We start from the raw sequence: 13,430 nt of genomic DNA, 5'->3' as shown, positions 1-13,430 counted from the left end.
TCAATGACATAGCAATTTTTCATAACTGCCTCCCTGAAAGGAAAAAAAATGGAATAGCTCTAGCCTATTGCCAGAAGGGCATTGTTTTCACAAGGCTGAACATGCTTCTGCTGTCACGAGCACCAGACTGAACTTACTCAGGATTTATACCTCATAAATGATGTGAGGTAAGGTCAGTTCAGTTCTTTGATACTTCAGATTTTTTGAGAGACACCTTATATGGAGAGGAATACTAATATCTATCTTATTTCATGATAACTTTTACTAATAACCCCCCGTTGTCAGACCTGGATTAATCTATGAACTGTGTGAAGTCACACTTCCATTAGGGTTCCAGCAATCAGGAGTAGTTTTTCCTTAAGAAAAAAAATTCTGAAAAAGCTAGGAGTCAGAGATACTTTTTGAAGTCTTTTATTGCAAAAGGTATGGACATTTGCTGGCAGAATATTTGATCACATTCTCTACTTGACTGTCATCCAGAGGACACTGCATGCATTCAAGCTGAAAGCATAGGACAGTTTCCACTAGGCACCTGAGAAATTTCACAGGAAAGAAAAGTCTTTCAAGTTGAAAGAGACAAGTTTCAAACTGATCACCTACTCTGGTGCCCTTTGCTTCCCAGTTACCTAGGAAATAAGAATTAAATCAGCTATAGTCATAGCCATCAGTAAACATTTTCCTGCGATGCAACAGAAATTATCTAGATAATTGATCCTGAAGCGTTCTTTCCAGTTTTAAACAGGCAATGTCTTTCCTAAAGCAGGCAGTGCAATGAATTACCCCTGACTTGGCACCTACTACTCAATGCTGTGTTAAGCAGCAGAGGTATATGACTCTTCCTCTCATCTGGCTTATATCAAAAGAAAATCTGCCAGCTCTTACTTGGTCTCCAAGAGACTACCCCACCCCCCAAAAGATCTTTCTTTTCTTCCTGCTCCCAAGCCCAGTATCATCTCAAAGCACTTCCCTGCTCCCTCCAGACAAGAGCCAACTCCCTTTTTCTTCCCACCCCCTTGCCTGAAGGCATGACTAACAATAATACATGCTGCTTTCTGTATTGCTGTTAATAACAAAAATATCTTCACGTTTTGACTGACCCTCCACACGCAGAGCTCCTGGTGCATCTGAATTTCACTGATTTCAATGCCTTCCCACAGGTCTGATAAAGGTTAATCATCTTTGGCAGACAGCAGTCCTGCACCAAATGGAACAAGTAATCCATTGCCAGTCTAACAGGACACGTATTTTGCAACTGCAGCTGCTTAGTATCAGGAACTCACTGCAAGATAAAAGAGAGTTTAGAGGATGGTACCTTCACCAGTAAATGCATTTGAATAGAGAACAGATTAGAATATATTAACAGCTGCACTTAGCTGCAGGTTATAATGGATTTCAAACTACTTGAACTGGACAAATGCAAGGCATTAAGGCTGCAAGTCACAGATAAGTAAATAACTCAGGATGATACTACAGGCAGTTTAACTTCTACTATGAAGTTAAAAGTCATGCTAATTGATCTAATAATTCCAAGCATAAGAACAGCTATTGTAGGTTGTAGGTTACTTATTCCTTCTTAATAAATCAGCTGTAGGATTTTAAGGAAAATTTTTGCTTTCAGAAAGCCCTAGCAGATAGAACAAGTCACAATTAACTTCCTTTCATGCAGTATGGTTTTAAGTTCCCCAGCAAAGCTGCAGATTGAAATTTTCCATCACGATAGTGATTCCTCAGTAATGTGCACACAGGCCTTAATATTCAAATCAATGTTAAGATACAGGGCCTTAGCAGAGATGGATGCATAGTCATTTGTGTTAAGACAGAGTAGCAATTATAGCCCCCTGAGGCCCCTTGAGTTATTTTAATCACAAAAGCCAGAATGAACTTGTTTGCAACAAAGGCACCCTCAGTCCTTTCAGCTGGAAAGATATAGGTTGCTCTATTTAAACCAGTCAATTTGGAATGAACAGTTGTTCACTCCCAGAGATATTACCCTTACTCCAGCAGTGAATATTTCAGTCACTAACAATTCAACACTCCAGTGTATGTTCTAAAGAAGAGCTATCTAAAACTTTCAATTCTAAAGCACAGTAACTTGTCACCACTCTACTTTCAGTTGTATTTCAGTAAAGGATATATATTTTTAATCCATTTGATATTGTTCTGAAAGCTATCCTGCCAATTCCATGTCAGTCACTGCTGGATATGCTTTTACAGGAATAAAAGGCCTTTTGGCCTGATCCAAAACCAGCACTGGCAGAGCCCACAGTGTTCCTTGATAGCTGTTTTACATCATACCTATGTCTTCAGTCCTAATATATTTTTAGCAGACACTTAAGTGGAAGCAGCTCAGATGACTGTCTGACATTGACAACATGCTGATGATCAAAGTGTCCTCCCTGTCAAGCCAGGAAGAATACAATGTCTTCTCTGTCTTGCATTATACAAAGTACAGAGATGAGGTACGTGAAAAATGTGAGCAGTAAGTGCAGAGATACAAGACCTTTAGGAGGCGTCCTGAGATGGAGCAGGAGGATCCTTATTCTCAGGCTCTGGAGGAGGAGCTGGCACACTTTCCTCTTTCTTTTGTGCAGCCAAGAATTCATGAATCGCCCTCTCTATCTGGGGCCTGAAGATGTGGTTTAGTTTTGGATCCACCACCTGAGAAATAATTCTGTCCACTCCAGCTTCCAGCATTCCTGACCTTGAACAAAGACAAAGGAGTCATTCAGCTCCTCTGAAAAACTTCTCCCCAATCTCCTCCAGTAATTCTCCAGAGCCCTCCTGTCAACTGCAATTAGCATTAACATGGTGAGAACTGCAGCCCACTCAGTAGATCCTTAACAGGGAGTTGCTTCAATCACCTATTTCCCCCCACCCCCTCTCACTTCTCCCTATAGAATTAACAACTGACATCTGGTCTCCCAGGTACTTAAATGACATGTTGGACAAGAACCACTTTAATAGGGCTCATGTGGAAATGAGGTCAACATGAAAGCAAACAAACACATTTTGGCACAAACAAGGGAAACAAGCTATTCTGAGGAGGAGGGCAGGTGAGAGCACAGTCTTTTTTTTGGCTGACTTGAGGGAGAAGAGGCCTTCCCCCTAATAACATTACTGTCACTCACTCCTTATAACTGTTAGTCTAGACAGACGGGTATTAATTATAAAAACAAGCACATGTAGCACACAGCAAAGTTTCTGGAACTGAACACTAGTAATTGAAGTGACTTATTACTTCAGGGGCTGCGTCAGACTGTTGGATTGTGGGGCACAGGCTGTCTAGCAGGCTTAAGTCATGTCTGCAAGGGAGCGGGGGACAGGAAATGGAGACATTGCCTGGCGCTTGGAAAAGTAGCCACAAGACTAATAAGGCCATGAATGCTGGTGAGCAAGTGGGTGCAGGGTCGTGGCACATCATGTCACCTCCAGGTAACAGCACACGTATATGTGCATGCAACAAAGGACATACGCATCTTGACACCTTCAGTGCTCAGTCTAGTAACTACAGGAGAGACAGGGACTCTTCAAACTCCCTAATACTGTGTGTCTATTCTTTATACTAATAGCCTACTTAAAGGGAACACTTTACATTCTTCTCATTGCAGGCTCTTTGATATAACAATTTTCAATTGTCCGCTTCATTCTAGTGTGAAATAAGAGGAAGCATTAACAAACGTGTCTTAAGGACTCCAAGTAAAGACAGGAAATTCTGTACTTTCAGTGGACACCCCCTTCTCTAATTACAGATTAAACAAACTACATACTAATTATTTACAGGTTCTATCAAGTGCTCTGAAATACAGTTTCTTCTGTGTGTGAGACACTCTAATAGCTTTCCTTATAAACATAAATGCCATTATCAAGTTCCCTACTGCCCCTCTCCCCACAACTTTTACTATAAAGTTCTTATCCATGACTTTTAGTCAAACAAGCTAAGGCTCGTGCTTCAGACTGCAATGAGTTAACAGCAAGAGATACTAAACCTAAATCTCTAAGCAGCATAGTTTAAGCTGGCTTTCCTGTCATGCTGTAAATGTACTATTTAAATAGCTGCACAGAAGCTACCCTCTGCTGCATGAAATCAGGCTAGCCCAGTTTGATTACTGCCTGCTAGTGGTCAGTCTACTTAAACAAGCTTTGGCATCTTCAGGATTTTTTCTTTGAGTGATGCAGGCTCTTCTCTTCTCTGAAAATAAAGACCAAGGCCATTCAGCTCAGCACATCAGGTACAGTTTTGCTAGCAGGCACAGTGTTTGTTATTTGCAGCAATAACTTGGCTTGATAGTATATGAGTACTTCACCATGCTGCTCAACTCATGAAAATACAAATTTCAGGTAAAGCAGTAATGCAAGCATTTTAATGAGAGTTAACACTGCATCCACTATTATAATAAAACTCAGGAGAGCACAACAGAAAGTGTTGTGAAAAACTTAATTCTTCAAATTCTTATTTGACTTAGGTGACGAGACAAGATAGTTATATATTACTTATCAAATAGCACTACTGTTATTTTACAGAATGTTGCTTACTTACTGAATCACACTCTGCCTTAACCCATTTCGTAACTGGTTTTTGTTCATTGTTGGATTCCATTCCTGTTTGTCCAGGTGGGTCGATACAAAGTTGTCTACTTTCTGCCTCAAATTTTGATAGGCTGGCTTAAAAAAAAAAAAAAAAAAAAAATTCTGGTTAAACGGCTAAAAGATCTCAAAACATTCCCCTGCCAGAGTCCTTCATAGTACATCTTTTGTCATGTACACTACTGTTCTGTTGTCTATATTCTCCATCCTTTCACTTTCTGAACAAAGGTAAGCTTGTTTTACCTAAGAACACAACTGGTAATTGCAAAGAACAGCTGGTCAGTGTGCTATTATAATAATTTAAATAGCTGGATAGATTGGGTTTTAAATTGTTGTCTGCTCATAATATTACTTAGCGAAATCCAAACTGCCTGTGCAGACAGAAGCTGTTTAAGCAGAGTTCTTGTTGTCTGGAAACCCTCCATCACAGAATTCCTAGGAAACTGGAAGAATAATATTCTCACTAACAAAGTTAATTATTTGCTTCTGTGATGCTAACACAGAAGATAAGAATTATGCAGGTTTTATCAGTGGAAACTTAATTCCAGTGAACAGGAAGTGAACTAACAAACCCATATAAATACATAGGACCATCCAGATCCTGGCACCATGCAAGGAAAGGACAAGAAGGTAGCAACATTTAAATGTCAGGATTTGATATGCATACGGGATGACGAATGAAAGGGTTGGTGACAGAGGTGCAGCGTCTGTCCTGGACAGCGTATATCTATCCTGACAAAGCTGCTCTGAACTAGGTCTGCTCTATGCGGATGACCTGACAGCTTCCGGAGTGGTGTTGCCTTAGCTGCTGGGGTGTCCTAGAATAACGATTGCAGGTCCCAGAACAGGACTCTTGCTGAAAGCGTAACAGTTTGGGAAAGCAAAACAGCAGTGTTTAATTCTGACAGGGCAATTGTGAACAACCCAACTTCAGTACTGCCAACAAACGCTCAGGAGTTCATGTTGTGACTGAGGAAGAAATTAGTTTCAAACAACAGTCTGAGAACATCTACTCAAGAAAGAAAGGTTAAACGTTTGTTTTGGAAATATGGGAATTATGCTCAAGAGGAGCAGTGTTCTTATGGGAGACTGTTTTCCTAACAAGGCCTGGGCTAGAAAATGAAAGTCTGAGCCTGTTCTCTGGCCTGTTTCTCCTCTGGGCTGTCGCTATCGCTTCGAGCCAGGACGGCCTCTGGAGCAGCCAGTCTGACGGGGGGCATGAAACCCCACCGACCGAGAGCACCGCAGCTGCTGCGCGCCATCCTGGCCGGCCTCCCCAGGTGCCGAGTGCGGGGCAATGGGGCGAACCGAGCAGGGGGAGAGCGGAAGGTAAGGGATGCGGGTGCTCCGTCGGCCAACGGCAGCCGCGTTCCAGGGACGGTGCCCGCAGCTCCGGCCTGGGGAGGGGACACCGGCCGTCCCGCCCCGCCGGCGATCCTGGGGGCTGCCCGGGAGCCGGGCCGCCCGGTTCGGCGGCGCTACCTTGGTGTCCACGTCGGCCAGGCAGTCCCGGCGGAAGCCGTCGAACAGGCCGCGGCTCTTGAGCTGCTCCACGATGATGGCGATGAGCTGCGCGTCGCCAGGCGGCAGCGAGGCCGGGTCGGTGGCGCCGGGTCCCGAGCCGGAGGCCGCGCCACCCGAGCCCCCTCCGCCGCCTGCTCCGCCGCCTCCCCCGCCCGGGGCGGCTCCGCCGGCGCCGCCGCTCTCGGACATGGCCCACGGCCTGCGCCCGGGGCCCGCCAGCGGCTGCGCCCCGATCGCCCGCGGCGCCCGGCACCGCGACCGTCGCCGGCGGCGCGCCGCGTTGTGCGTGACCCTGGCGCGCTGCATCACGGGGAGGCGAGTCCTCCGCTGGAGGCGCTGTTATAGGCCGTGAGCCGCTGGTGGCTCGGGGGAACTACAAGTCCCAGGGTGCACCGCGACCGCATCCCCACAAGGCAGCGGAGGGGCGGGCGCCTTGCTTTTGCGATGCATCTTGGGAATTGTAGTTCGCGCGGGAGGGCAGTGCTGGCCTTCCCCCCACCTCCACCGGCAGCCTGTCTGGGGACGGGGCTGCTCCGGCGGGCAGTTTGGTGGCGGTGCCGTTATGAGCCAGGCAGGTCGGTCACAGGACGCTGAGCACGCAGTGCTTTGCTTCCGTGGTCCACCTGGTGCAGAATCGGTGAGGCCTCCGCGCCAGAGGTGCTGTGTTTGGGGCAGGGGGCCCTGGGTTTACCTCAGCGTCGCGCAGGCCTCTCCGGACGTGTGGCTTGACGGTCTGGAACCCCCGCCACAGGGAGGCTCTCGGACTCCCCAGAGGACATCTGCCAGGTGGTGACTTCAGAGTGTTTTTCAGTGGTGTGGTGAGGTAAATTCAGAAAAAAACCCAATTTGCGTGGGATCATCCTGGATTTCCACGGGGACCTGAATTTCATTCGTTACGCCACTAGCAAAAGGAAGGGCAGCAAGCACCAAGGGCCAACCCCGATACCGGTCCCTGCAGAGTGAATGAGGAAGGGAGACTGTGTTAAAGGTGCTTTCCCTGTTCTGGGTGCTTAGACTGTCGGTGTCATTTATTGTTCTGATTACACCTGCAAGCTACAGGGTACAAATTCCATGCGTTGGTTCTGTTTCTTTCCTAGTCACATTGCAAAGAAAATTGAACACAATAGGATATTCCCATCTTAACTGCAGGAAGACAAGCCGTGCATGAATGTAATAATCCAATCCTCCACTGCATAGGTACATCCTCACCTTTTCTTTTTGTGTACAACTGAATGAGCAAAAAGATGGCAATGTTTTGCGTGCGATGCATTGTCCTCCTCTACCTGATTAAAATTCAGCAGCTCTGAGAAGCAGCATAAGCTGTCCCTTTCCATCTGGCAGCTTTGAGGAGCGAAGAGGGAAAAATGGTAGTGTGTACAGAGCCCGAGCTTTACACTGACAAAAGCATCTCGTGCAAGTGTCGTGTTGGAGCGCTGAACACGAGCGCTCTCCTGCTGGAGTGGAAAAGCTGTCCCTCCGCCCGGACGCCTTGTCACTGACACTAGTCCATCTTGGCTATCTCGAAGTTGGGTATAAAACCCCCGTGACTCATCCAGGCACTCAGAAGTAGCCGTGGAATCGCATTCCTGCCTGACAGCTGCCAGCAGTCCTTTCTCCCCACCACTTGTGACCAGCTCAGGCCAGCAGGGAGTTTGCCGACATCGCGCTGTCCTTTCACGTGAAGATAACCCTGTGCAGGAATGCATTAATCTGTTGTAATGCCCTGCCCCAGTGCGATCCGCGGGGATGCGTTACTGTTTGTTCAAGCCCTGTGCTGATGCAGTACACACAGCAGCATCGACAAGACACGCCGGAGGCTTCTCTAACCAGCATGTAAACGCTTTTTATAAGACAAAAATCTCGCATCAGCCTGCATCTCCTCGCCCTGTAATTTTTAGGGGACACGGCCCTGACTCCGAGCTGGGGACCGCGGGAGGGATCTGACGGGGGGGATTCAAGCAGGCGGCTGCTGGCAGGGGCCGGGACCCGCAGCTCGGGCCGGGTTTCCCCGGTGGGAAAGGAAGGGAAAGGAAGGGAAAGAAGGAAGGGAAGGGGAGCGGCGCGGCGCGGCGGCGCCAGCAGAGGGCAGCCGGCGGCCTGCGGCGGCCGCGGTCCCGGGGCCGGCACGTCCTGGCCTCTGCTGCGCCGTCACCCCGCGCGGCAGGGACGTAATTCACCCATTTGCGTCATTAGGGAACAAGCAGCAGAAGCCAGAGGGGTGGTCTCTGCCCGCGTAAATTGCAGCGGCAGCAAAGGAGCTGAGGAGAAGGTGGCTATTTCTTGCACGAGTTTCCCGCTGTCCTGGGAAGGGCTGGGAGCGAGCAACCGCAGAGGCAAACCCTGCCTGTCGGCAGTGCACTGCATTCGGGAGAATCCAGCCCAGCATTTACTGGGAACTGCCACAAATGAAAATTCTTCCCAGTTCACAAATTACTCAAAGACACTGTGAGCATCCATGATGCGGGAGAGGTGAAGCCTTAATGCAAACCTCTTGTACCCAGGATGTCTCCTAGCTGCGCCTTCTTGCTGCAGTTAAACACCGCAACCATCCCCAGCCATGGCAGCTTGTCCGGAACTGGTGCTGAGACGGGAGAGCGGTGCTGCTGCCGCCCTTACTAGCAAAGCACTGCTCGCGGTCCCTCTGTTAGGCCTCTTCCTTTATTTGTAGGTGGATGCAGTGACCTGTTCCTCAGCATGGCACAAAGGCACACGCAATTGGTGTTTGGAGTAAACCTGGTAGTCAGCAGGGGTAAGGAGCATTCACTGGGTTCCTTTTACAAGCTGGCTGGCTGCGTGACCTAGGTCAAGCAGCGTTTCATAGTTTTGAGATCTGTAGCTGGGGCACAGGAAGAACATAGCATTTAATCTAATCTATCGGGGTATTTTTGCCCAACATCGTAGCAAACAGGCAAGCATATTAAACTGTGGTGTCTTAGATAAAGCAGCCTACCCACCAGGGAGGAGAACTGTGGAGCTCTCCTTGCATCAGATCTCTAGTACAAAATTTATGAGATCTGTGAACTCTCCCTATATCCGTGCCCTCAAAGAAAGCTTTAGGCAGTTCGCACAGTTCAGGTCAGTAGGAGATTCAGGAAGGGAGAAATCTTACCTGTTTTCTGCTGCTGTTGAAGACGCAGTTCTCATAGGATAAATGCTTAGGCTGTGGGGGTAAGCAAACTTGTAAACGTTAGGGAGAAAGTTTATTTCAGAAGAAACAAATAGGAAAAAAAAATTGCTTAGAAAGTTATTTGGATCAAAATGACAATCAAAGCAATGACTTTTAGTCTTACTGTCCTATGTTACAATCCCCCTGAAACCCATTCCTTTGGTTCACCAGGAAGATGAGGATACTTAATTGTAATTTCAATTTGTAAAGGACCATCCTTCCAAAGTCACAATTTCTGTCACAGATGATCAGAGCCAGAGCTCAGTCCTTTTTTTGTCAGTGTTTGCCACCATTGCCTTTCAGGTTACCTCCTCTCTTAGCCCCCATTCTGCACTCCCCCTCCTGTCACCGCTATCACAAGAGCTGTAAACCAGCACCTCTTTCCATGGAAATTCTGATATCACAGGGAAAAAGTAACCCTCTGCTACAGCTGCCTACAAAGAGTTCATGGACGTTGCAACTGGCTGACAAAACCAAGTTGTTCCATAAAAGTGGTGTGAATGAAGTCTGGTTTCATGGGTACTCGAGTCCTTTCTGCTCCTTATAGCTATCACTAAAAACTCCACCGTTGTGCAGTTCCTGTATGATCCTCCTGTCTTGCAGGGGATGGTGTAGCTGGCAGTCTGGTGCTCGCTGTGCAGCATACACAGCGGTGGAGTCCTGCCTGTGTTCTTCTCAGTGATGGCACTCATTTGGGTCCCTGTCCACCCAGCTTCTGATTTTCATTAAGTCTGTAGTAATACAATTACCTTTGAGGGGTGTATCCTGTATTTTCTCTTACCGGTCTGCAGACATGCGAGTTTTTCTCCCTCCCTCAGCAGTGAAGACCAGCTTTCTACCTTTGTTCATGCTTTTGCTTGATACCAGCCCTGGTGTAATCTGCCCATCTCCAGTGCTCGGGAACAGGTCAGCTGCTGGAGAGGCAGAAAAAGCTGGATTACGTCGTAAACCATGTTTCATACAGTGTTGTTGGCTTTTGCATGATTGGCAAGATTTCTTCCTTAGATGTGTGTAGCTTTTTCCTACAGAAGGATTTGAGATAGAAGCCCCTGATCACGAGGATTTGGGGTGGGGGCAATCACTGTGGCTGGGAAGAGGGGAAGGTTCATTTTCCTCTTAAGGTTTTCCACCTCCAGCTCCTGTATCGTTGTTAAAAGACAAGAGACTGTACGGAGAAGACATAGTTGGCAGTTTTCTCTTCCTTGTCCTGACAACCTCTGGCTGCAAAATTAAAAGCCAGTTACTGAGTCTAGTTTCTAACAGCATTTCCCTTGCCAATGATTAGACAGAGAAACCTGGAATAGGTGGCTGTGGCCAGGCACTCTACGTGCTGAAACACAGATGGAATTACCATGGGGACCGTTGCAGAGGCAGAGGGTGAACCTACATATTCACGCACTCCCACTGCCTCTCTCATGCACACGTGCGCACACACATTCAGATTGCTAGCAACAAAATTATTAACTCTGGCCATTTTAACTGAAAAACTGTAGTGTTCTAGCAGCAGTGCTGGGTTTCCTGATAGTCTAGGTCACAGAGCATTGAAGAGGGACTATGATTTTCCGTTGCCTGTGTGTTTTGGGTTTGGGAATAGGATAAGGAGCTCAATGTGTTTGGGGAAAAATTAGATGTCAAAACTGTAATAGTAAATTACAAGCTGTATCAGTAATTTGGGAGTGGTGTCTGGGAACAGAGGCTGCCTGGGATGGTTCTGAAATTGCAGATAATGCTTTCAGCATAAAGGCTCAGATGTCCCTCTAAAGACAATGAATGGAGACTTAAACTCTCGGTGCTCCAAGATGCCCCTCATTACCAGTTCTGCAGAGCTCAGTGCTGGGAAGGATTTGGGGCAGAGAAAGAGAGACAAATCTTCTCTTCTGAAATGAGGAGTGTGAAAGTGTGAAAGAAAGTCCAGGTTAACCCCAAGAGGAGATTAGGCAAAGCTCAGTAGATATGCAGGCATTCCCTTCTCTGAATGGAATTTCCCCTCTGTAAATCCAACCTATTTATATATAAAAAAGGTTAAAATAAATTTTAAAGATTGCTCTTCTAATATTAATGTAGGAGAAGCCCCCTAGGAGTCTTTCTATGCTATCAAAAAATAAAGGGAAACCATTTCAGGGCCTTACTGAAGTTGTACGTTGAATTTTGTTACCCAGCCTAGCATGCTTAAAATGTGCATCTGACAGAAGTGTATTTTTTGCCAGGGAAAGTAACATCAGTGCTAGGTTTCTTTACCACCTCCTTTGGTTTTCTCTGCAGGAAAGGCTTTCTGGGTTGGAAATGGGGTTACAGGAGGCAGAGAGGACCGTGAATGGGGCTGTGTCCCTGTAAAATGCTGCTGAAGCTAAGAGTTATCGAGACAGCCACAGCTTGTGCAACACAAAAACCAGCTGCTCCTGGGTAGGAGCTGTAGAAGCTGCCTCCCTTTCTCCCTGCACTGGGACCTCCAGCAGTACAGACCCAAATCTGGTTTGCTGTTATTAGCAGGTGAGCTTTTTCCCTGGTGTGTTTGCAACCTAGATACTGCCCTGATACGTCTGTGCATGAGAACTATAATGTGCGATTTAGTGCGAGCTGACTATAAATCAAGGTGAATCCAGCAGCAGTGTCAATGAGACTGAATTTGCTCTTCTCTGTTAGGAGCATACAAGCAATGCCCACTGGCTTTGGGCCAAGTTTGCCTACTTTTTTAGGGCTGTATCATTTTGCAGAAGATCAGATTCTGCTCCTTTCACATGGTAGGATGGAGCTGTGTTCAGGAATACAACCCTAGTCCTCTGCACTATGGTGGTAACTCCAGAGCAGTGCAGGAACCTCTGAAGTAGAGAAAATGTGTGCGTGAGAGTTTGGTCCATTTGGTGTCACCAGTTCCAAGCTCGCTGTTTAATCTTTGCAGCAAGCCTTGAACTAGTTAATGCAGCATTCACCGTGTGTTTGGATGGATCGGGGTCAGTGCTGCGGTGAGAGCTTTCTTTGGCAGCCAGAGGAAGTGCCAGAGTTTTTAGATCCTGTAGATTTACAGAATGAACAGCTTGGCTACACAGGTGGCAAATTATTGAAAGAGTTGAGAAGTCAGAGGAATGTTCCCCAGCCCATAATTCTCTCCTGAAGAATGTGCGCCATGCACCCAGCCTGCCAACCTTTCAGAGGATCCAGAGCCCTGGGAGAAAACGTGTATTCCCTGCACGTTTGCCATTCGTGCTGGACAACATATCATCCATGGAACATATGCTGTATATATGACACACTTTCTGAATCGGCCTCAACTCTGACGAAGGCCCCAATCCTGCAAATGTGCTAATGGTAATGATTCCAGTACAATAGATTTACCCTTGAGGTTCAGTTTTTATGTATTGCTTGCAAGACTGGGCCCTCTAGTATTATAAATATCACTGGTGCAAAACACTGTATTGCAATTTATGTAATGGTTTACTTTATACATAAATGTATATAGGTGTGTGTGCGTGCATATGCATAATATACCTTTAGAAGTATCTGGGTGTCATAACAGCAGGTATGTAGAGACTTAGGTAGACAGAATTTGTATACAACATGCCCATCTCCAGAATGGTGTTTTATTCTATATCTTTTTGGTGGTTTCTATCTTGTAACTGAAACAACTTGGAACTCAAAGTACTGTATCTTTAAGTACCTAAGGAAAATATATTTGTAAAGCAGAGCTGCTGCAGAACATTTCAGAGGAGATGCATGCTGTGTCCTCAAACAGAAATGTCAGTTGTTCATTCTTATATCATTGTTTCCATTATTATGAAAGACTAAAAGCATGCGGGAAAAATAATATAAATATTATTGCCATATATGCAGAAGGGGGTAATTTTCCATACTAGATCATCAAATGAAACCTTGTAGTGTATCTGTGTAATGTAATACATTGGAATAATTGGCTTTCATTTGAGGTTTTCACATGTTTTATAAATGTTTATAAAAAAATGCCAGTTAAGCTGATGAATTCAGTAACTGCCCCACTATGCAGGGAAATACAGGCTTTTTGGTGGTAAAATGAATTGCTTGTGATTGCTCTGGAATGTAGTGTCAGAGATGGGAATAAAACCGAGGAACCTAGACTATCCGTGCAAACTGCTGGACAAAATCGTGTTTCTCAGAGTTCAGTATTTACTTTTCTTGCCTGAGC

At 46.3% G+C, this 13,430-nt stretch overlaps 1 protein-coding gene across 3 annotated transcripts; it reads right to left on the bottom strand.

Moving 5' to 3' along the window:
* Positions 1–395: 395 nt before the first annotated feature.
* On the bottom strand, positions 396–6,297 carry BOD1 (biorientation of chromosomes in cell division 1). 3 transcript variants are annotated; one of them, XR_012831253.1, is made up of 5 exons: positions 6,067–6,297; positions 4,538–4,662; positions 2,501–2,701; positions 1,098–1,279; positions 396–626 (listed from the first exon to the last, which is right to left on the bottom strand). XR_012831253.1 is itself a non-coding variant. In XM_075715249.1 (4 exons), the coding sequence occupies exons 1-3, from the start codon at positions 6,295–6,297 to the stop codon at positions 2,503–2,505; spliced, it is 555 nt and encodes a 184-aa protein (XP_075571364.1). In that variant the 3' UTR covers positions 396–1,279; positions 2,501–2,502. The 3 variants fall into 3 exon arrangements, 1 of the variants encoding a protein (XP_075571364.1); XR_012831254.1 differs by having other exon boundaries at positions 396–532; XM_075715249.1 differs by having other exon boundaries at positions 396–1,279.
* Between the last annotated feature and the right edge of the window lie 7,133 nt (positions 6,298–13,430).

The sequence above is a fragment of the Pelecanus crispus genome, chromosome 8, assembly GCF_030463565.1.
Source record: "Pelecanus crispus isolate bPelCri1 chromosome 8, bPelCri1.pri, whole genome shotgun sequence".
NCBI lineage: Eukaryota > Metazoa > Chordata > Aves > Pelecaniformes > Pelecanidae > Pelecanus > Pelecanus crispus.
Note: the sequence above shows the minus strand (reverse complement) of the source record. Positions and strands in the feature narration are given on the sequence as shown.

Bases quoted from the DNA above. Each gene is read 5' to 3' on its own strand.
- BOD1 (XM_075715249.1), bottom strand. From the start codon at position 6,297: ATGTCCGAGAGCGGCGGCGCCGGCGGAGCCGCCCCGGGCGGGGGAGGC. The intron at 4,663-6,066 runs GTAGCGCCGCCG...TTTTTTTTTAAG, and splicing joins TGGCCGACGTGGACACCAAG to CCAGCCTATCAAAATTTGAG. The intron at 2,702-4,537 runs GTAAGTAAGCAA...TCTTTGTTCAAG, and splicing joins TTAAGGCAGAGTGTGATTCA to GTCAGGAATGCTGGAAGCTG.